Source organism: Sprattus sprattus (genome assembly GCF_963457725.1).
Source record: "Sprattus sprattus genome assembly, chromosome: 17".
NCBI lineage: Eukaryota > Metazoa > Chordata > Actinopteri > Clupeiformes > Clupeidae > Sprattus > Sprattus sprattus.
In genome coordinates, this window is record NC_137915.1 from 131,458 (window position 1) to 138,957 (window position 7,500).

Genomic DNA, 7,500 nt, shown 5'->3' on the forward strand with positions numbered 1-7,500 from the left:
ACACACACACACACATACACACACACACACACACACACACACCCTAAAACCTTAATATTAGATTTTCTTTACAGATGTCGGTGGAAAGAGACCTGCTGCAAAGAAAATAAACATTGATCAAACAAAACTGAATCATACCTACTGTATCAAACTAAGAACTTTGGGAGCAGTTACACTTAGGCTGTTCAAACCTTTACATGTAATCTCTCTCAAATCCACCTCTGAGGTGGGATCAGGGTAATCCTACATTTTAGGATCAAACTGATCCAGATTTCTCACTAAAGTTTTGAAATACTCAACAGCAGTTTTGAATCAGGATCAAAGGCAGAATTGGATTTCCTGAATCTGAATCTTCAGGATCAGATTTGCTTTGAAATTTAGTTTTTCTGACCAGGATTTACTGCAATCCGGGAGGGTTAATCCTGTGGGATCTTTTTGAAATACCGGCCCCAGTAGACACCAATTAGGGTGATGCTCTATCAGTGATACTGGTGTGTGTGTGTGTGTGTGTTGGTGTTTGTTTGTGTGTGTGTGTGTGTGTGTGCGTGTGTGTGCATGTGTGTGTGTGTGTGTGTGTGTGTGTATGTGTGTGTGTGTGTGTGTGTGTGTACCTTTACGTATCTGGCAGATCCAGTCACTGAAGCGGTCACAGTCCATATCGTTCCAGCTATGGCTGTAGTAGAAGTTGGTCTCTGTGCAGTGCTCATTATCGTTGAAGTTGTTTGGTTCACCATAACCCCAGTTCTCATAGTCTGACTGAGTTTGAGGGAGCACAGGTATCATACACAGTCAGCACAAACAACAACACATATGTAGAACACACTACAACAAACAAACTAAAACAAACACACTACAGACACACTAGAACAATCACACTAGAACAAACCCTCTAGAACAAACTAACTAGAACAAACACACTAGATGAACAAACACACTAGAACAAACACACTAGAACAAACCCTCTAGAACAAACAAACTAGAACAAACACACTAGAACAAACACACTACAGACACAATAGAACAATCACACTACAACAAACCCTCTAGAACAAACACACTAGAACAAACACACTAGAACAAACACACTACAGACACACTAGAACAATCACACTAGAACAAACCCTCTAGAACAAACTCACTAGAACAAACACACTAGAACAATCACACTAGAACAAACCCTCTAGAACAAACACAATAGAACAAACACACTAGAATAAACCCTCTAGAACAAACACACTAGAACAAACACACTAGAACAAACACACTAGAACAATCACACTAGAAGAAATCCTCTAGAACAAACACACTAGAACAAACACACTAGATGAACAAACACACTAGAACAAACCCTCTAGAACAAACACACTACAGACACAGTAGAAAAATCACACTAGAACAAACCCTCTAGAACAAACACACTAGAACAAACACACTAGATGAACAAACACACTAGAACAATCCCTCTAGAACAAACACACTAGAACAAACCCTCTACAACAAATACAATAGAACAAACACACTAGAACAAACACACTTGAATTAACATACAAGAACAAACACACTAGAATTAACACACTAGAACAAACACACTAGAACAAACACACTAGAATAAACACACTAGAACAAACACACTAGAACAAACACACTAGAATTAACATACAAGAACAAACACAATAGAACAAACACACTAGAACAAACACACTAGAACAAACAACCTAGAATTAACAAACACATTAAAACAAAACACACTAGAACAAACACACTACAACAAACACACAAGAAAAAACACAATAAAACAAACACACTAGAACAAACAAACTAGAACGAACACACTACAACAAAAAACACACTACAACAAACACACTAGAATAAACACACTAGAACAAACACAGTAGAACAAACAAACAAACTACAATAAACACACTACAACAAACACACTACAACAAAAAAAACACTAGAACAAACACACTAGAACAAACACACGAGAACAAACACAATAGAACAAACACACTAGAACGAACACACTACAACAAACACACTACAACAAACAAACACAGTAGAACAAACACACTACAACAAAAAAACACACTAGAACAAACACACTAGAACAAACAAACACACTAGAACAAACACAGTAGAACAAACAAACACACTAGAACAAACACACAAAAACAAACACAATAGAACAAACAAACACACTAGAACAAACACACTAAAACAAACACACTAGAACTGTGACGACCCTGCCTCTTTTGAGTGCAGGGCTGGCTGCTTGTGTTTGTCTGTTTTTGTGTTGCAGATGACCTGCAGGTGTGTTGGCTCGTCAGCTAGGTCTATTAGGCTGGCTCGTTAGTGATTGAGAACACCTGGGACCGGTGTTCCCTGATTACAAGAGCACCTTCCACAGGTGCCAAGGTGGCTTGAGACAGAGATCCAGAGAGAGAGAGAACGGGGAAACCTTGCTCCCCATGCTCTGTTCGAAGCCATGCTCATCTGTTGAGTGGTTGCTAATAAATTAAAACTGTTTTGGCTTTTATTTGTCATGTCTGTGAGCCTGACGTGACACACACACTAGAATAAACACACTAGGACAAACAAACACACTAGAACAGACACACTACAACAAACACAATAGAACAAACCCTCTAGAATAAACACACTAGAACAAACACACTAGAACAAACATACTAGAATAAACACACTAGAACAAGCACACTAGAACACACACACTAGAACAAACACAATAGAACACACACACTAGAACAAACACAATAGAACACACACACTAGAACAAACACACTAGAACAAACACACTAGAACAAGCAGAGGTTAAGACGCACCGGGGACTCATCCGACCACTTAAATCCACCGTTGGAACCCAAACGGAAACCAATCCAGGCTGGGAAATCAAGGTAATACCTGTGAAAAGAGGAGAGAGGGATGAGAGAGATGGGGGAGATGAGAGAGAGAGAGAGAAAGGGATCATAGGGGGACCAGGTGGAAAGAGGGAGGAAAAGTACTTACAGGAGAGGAGTGAGAGAGGGAGGTGCACTTACAGGAGAGGAGTGAGAGAGGGAGGAGAGTGAGAGAGGGAGGTGCACTAATAGGAGAGGAGTGAGAGAGGGAGGTGCACTTACAGGAGAGGAGTGAGAGAGGGAGGAGAGTGAGAGAGGGAGGAGAGTGAGAGAGGGACGTGCACTAACAGGAGAGGAGTGAGAGAGGGAGAGGAGTGAGAGAGGGAGGAGAGTGAGAGAGGGAGGTGCACTTACAGGAGAGGAGTGAGAGAGGGAGGAGAGTGAGAGAGGGAGGTGCACTAATAGGAGAGGAGTGAGAGAGGGAGGTGCACTTACAGGAGAGGAGTGAGAGAGGGAGGTGCACTAACAGGAGAGGAGTGAGAGAGGGAGAGGAGTGAGAGAGGGAGGTGCACTAACAGGAGAGGAGTGAGAGAGGGAGGTGCACTTACAGGAGAGGAGTGAGAGAGGGAGGTGCACTTACAGGAGAGGAGTGAGAGAGGGAGAGGAGTGAGAGAGGGAGGTGCACTAACAGGAGAGGGAGGTGCACTACCATGATAGGAGTGAGAGAGGGAGAGGAGTGAGAGAGGGAGAGGAGTGAGAGAGGGAGGAGAGTGAGAGAGGGAGGTGCACTAACAGGAGAGGAGTGAGAGAGGGAGAGGAGTGAGAGAGGGAGGTGCACTAACAGGAGAGGAGTGAAAGAGGGAGAGGAGTGAAAGCGGGAGGTGCACTAAAAGGATAGGAGTGAGAGAGGGAGGTGCCCTAACAGGAGAGGAGTGAGAGAGGGAGAGGAGTGAGAGACGGAGGTGCACTAACAGGATAGGAGTGAGAGAGGGAGGTGCACTAACAGTAGAGGAGTGAGAGAGGGAGAGGAGTGAGAGAGGGAGGTGCACTAACAGGAGAGGAGTGAGAGAGGGAGAGGAGTGAGAGAGGGAGGTGCACTAACAGGAGAGGAGTGAGAGAGGGAGAGGAGTGAGAGAGAGAGGGAGAGGAGTGAGAGAGGGAGGTGCACTACCATGAGAGGAGTGAGAGAGGGAGAGGAGTGAGAGAGGGAGGAGAGTGAGAGAGGGAGGTGCACTTACAGGAGAGGAGTGAGAGAGGGAGGAGAGTGAGAGAGGGAGGTGCACTAATAGGAGAGGAGTGAGAGAGGGAGGTGCACTAACAGGAGAGGAGTGAGAGAGGGAGGTGCACTACCATGAGAGGAGTGAGAGAGGGAGAGGAGTGAGAGAGGGAGGTGCACTAACAGGAGAGGAGTGAGAGAGGGAGGTGCACTTACAGGAGAGGAGTGAGAGAGGGAGGTGCACTTACAGGAGAGGAGTGAGAGAGGGAGAGGAGTGAGAGAGGGAGGTGCACTAACAGGAGAGGAGTGAGAGAGGGAGGTGCACTACCATGATAGGAGTGAGAGAGGGAGAGGAGTGAGAGAGGGAGAGGAGTGAGAGAGGGACGTGCACTAACAGGAGAGGAGTGAGAGAGGGAGAGGAGTGAGAGAGGGAGGAGAGTGAGAGAGGGAAGTGCACTAACAGGAGAGGAGTGAGAGAGGGAGAGGAGTGAGAGAGGGAGGTGCACTAACAGGAGAGGAGTGAGAGAGGGAGAGGAGTGAAAGCGGGAGGTGCACTAACAGGATAGGAATGAGAGAGGGAGGTGCCCTAACAGGAGAGGAGTGAGAGAGGGAGAGGAGTGAGAGACGGAGGTGCACTTACAGGAGAGGAGTGAAAGAGGAAAAGGAGTGAGAGAGGGAGGTGCACTAACAGGATAGGAGTGAGAGAGGGAGGTGCACTAACAGTAGAGGAGTGAGAGAGGGAGAGGAGTGAGAGAGGGAGGTGCACTAACAGGAGAGGAGTGAGAGAGGGAGAGGAGTGAGAGAGGGAGGTGCACTAACAGGAGAGGAGTGAGAGAGGGAGAGGAGTGAGAGAGGGAGAGGAGTGAGAGAGGGAGGTGCACTAACAGGAGAGGAGTGAGAGAGGGAGAGGAGTGAGAGAGGGAGAGGAGTGAGAGAGGGAGGTGTACTAACAGGAGAGGAGTGAGAGAGGGAGAGGAGTGAGAGAGGGAGAGGAGTGAGAGAGGGAGGTGCACTAACAGGATAGGAGTGAGAGAGGGAGGTGCACTAACAGGATAGGAGTGAAAGCGGGAGGTGCACTAACAGGATAGGAGTGAGAGAGGGAGGTGCACTAACAGTAGAGGAGTGAGAGAGGGAGAGGAGTGAGAGAGGGAGGTGCACTAACAGGTTAGGAGTGAGAGAGGGAGGTGCACTACCATGAGAGGAGTGAGAGAGGGAGGTGCACTAACAGTAGAGGAGTGAGAGAGGGAGGTGCACTAACAGTAGAGGAGTGAGAGAGGGAGAGGAGTGAGAGAGGGAGGTGCACTAACAGGAGAGGAGTGAGAGAGGGAGGTGCACTAACAGTAGAGGAGTGAGAGAGGGAGAGGAGTGAGAGAGGGAGGTGCACTAACAGTAGAGGAGTGAGAGAGGGAGAGGAGTGAGAGAGGGAGGTGCACTACCATGAGAGGAGTGAAAGCGGGAGGTGCACTAACAGTAGAGGAGTGAGAGAGGGAGGTGCACTAACAGTAGAGGAGTGAGAGAGGGAGAGGAGTGAGAGAGGGAGGTGCACTAACAGGTTAGGAGTGAGAGAGGGAGGTGCACTACCATGAGAGGAGTGAGAGAGGGAGGTGCACTAACAGTAGAGGAGTGAGAGAGGGAGAGGAGTGAGAGAGGGAGAGGAGTGAGAGAGGGAGGTGCACTAACAGTAGAGGAGTGAGAGAGGGAGAGGAGTGAGAGAGGGAGGTGCACTACCATGAGAGGAGTGAAAGCGGGAGGTGCACTAACAGTAGAGGAGTGAGAGAGGGAGGTGCACTAACAGTAGAGGAGTGAGAGAGGGAGAGGAGTGAGAGAGGGAGGTGCACTAACAGGTTAGGAGTGAGAGAGGGAGGTGCACTACCATGAGAGGAGTGAGAGAGGGAGGTGCACTAACAGTAGAGGAGTGAGAGAGGGAGAGGAGTGAGAGAGGGAGAGGAGTGAGAGAGGGAGGTGCACTAACAGTAGAGGAGTGAGAGAGGGAGAGGAGTGAGAGAGGGAGGTGCACTAACAGGATAGGAGTGAGAGAGGGAGGTGCACTACCATGAGAGGAGTGAGAGAGGGAGGTGCACTAACAGGAGAGGAGTGAGAGAGGGAGGAGAGTGAGAGAGGGACGTGCACTTACGGGAGAGCGTCGGTTTGTTGCTCTGAATGCAAGCTGAGGAGGTCTCCTCCAATGGCCCGGCAATAATCTCGGGCCTCAGACCATGTTTTTTTCTCATCTTTTGACTTTTCAAATACCTACAAACACACAAACACACACACACACACACACACACACACACACACACACACAGAAACATACACACACACACACACAAACACAACGCACACACACAAACACAAAGTATTTCAGTGTATTTGCACAGAAAGTCGTATAATCAAATGTTATTATTATGTGTGTGTGTAAGTGTGTGTGAGTGTGAGTGTGAGTGTGAGTGTGAGTGTGAGTGTGAGTTGAGTGTGAGGGCCCTATTTTATCGATCAGAAACGCAAGTAGGACAGCGCCAAACGCAAGTAGCTGTGTGGGCGGCTTTATGGCGCATTTGCTATTATAACGGGGGAAAAAACACACTTGCGCCCAGGGCAACTGTCAAATGGGTTGGTCCAAAGGAGGTTACTCAGCCATAGGTGTGGTTTGGGCGTAATATGCAATAAACCAATCAGAGCGTCATCTCACATTCCCTTTAAGAGCGAGGAGTGCATATTCCATAGCGGCTTGTTATTATAATGGCGGAATTACCTGGAGGAAGACCGTAAGGCCACCAGAATGTGTGTTACCAGAAACAATCACGGCAATATTTTCCCATGCTTGTTTGTAGAAATGTTTCTACTTTTCATTTCTCGTTTGTATTTTGTCAGTTACTAGCATTTGTTTTTTGGTGGCAACATATTTGAAATAAAAGTCACAAAAACATACTTTCCGATGTTTTGGGTTCACCCTCACTGAATCACTAGGTTATGCATGCATGGTCATAGTATTGCACCCATCGGCACATGCAGTTCAACCTCACGTCTTCTAAAGTCCTCTAATCTATCCTCATTTATGTCATTGACACATCCATGATTCATGGAAATGTTGTGTAAAACACTGGGGGGGCACGTATGTGAATATGGGTGCAGTCTATAGCGCCAAGAACGCCAGGGAACCCATACTTCTCCCAGAACGCCTGCTTAGCCCTCTCTTGGCTGTCGGGTGTTACGGGAAATGTTATGAATTCCCCAGCATGTCGGACTAGACCTGACGTAACTGCATGCATAGCCGAACTTATTGCAGACTGTGATAGGGACAGTGTGCGTCTGTCCCCAGCTCATCTGCCAGGAGATGGCAGACATCAGAACCGCCATTACAATTAACCTGAATCATTTGGGTCAATGTGTACGCTAGATGTATGCCTATTTTTTTTTTTAAATATCTTG

The 7,500-nt window shown here is 47.1% G+C and overlaps 1 protein-coding gene across 1 annotated transcript in view; it reads right to left on the bottom strand.

Annotated features, from left to right (window-relative positions):
* Nucleotides 1-7,500, bottom strand: part of mrc1a (mannose receptor, C type 1a) — a gene marked incomplete at both ends in the record, with an annotated part of 45,007 nt that overhangs the window by 20,334 nt on the left and 17,173 nt on the right. The window contains 3 exons of the mRNA XM_080855059.1: nt 612-756; nt 2,841-2,919; nt 6,206-6,321. Of these exons, the coding sequence (XP_080711185.1) occupies nt 612-756; nt 2,841-2,919; nt 6,206-6,321 (340 nt within the window). The remainder of the gene's footprint in view (nt 1-611; nt 757-2,840; nt 2,920-6,205; nt 6,322-7,500) is intronic.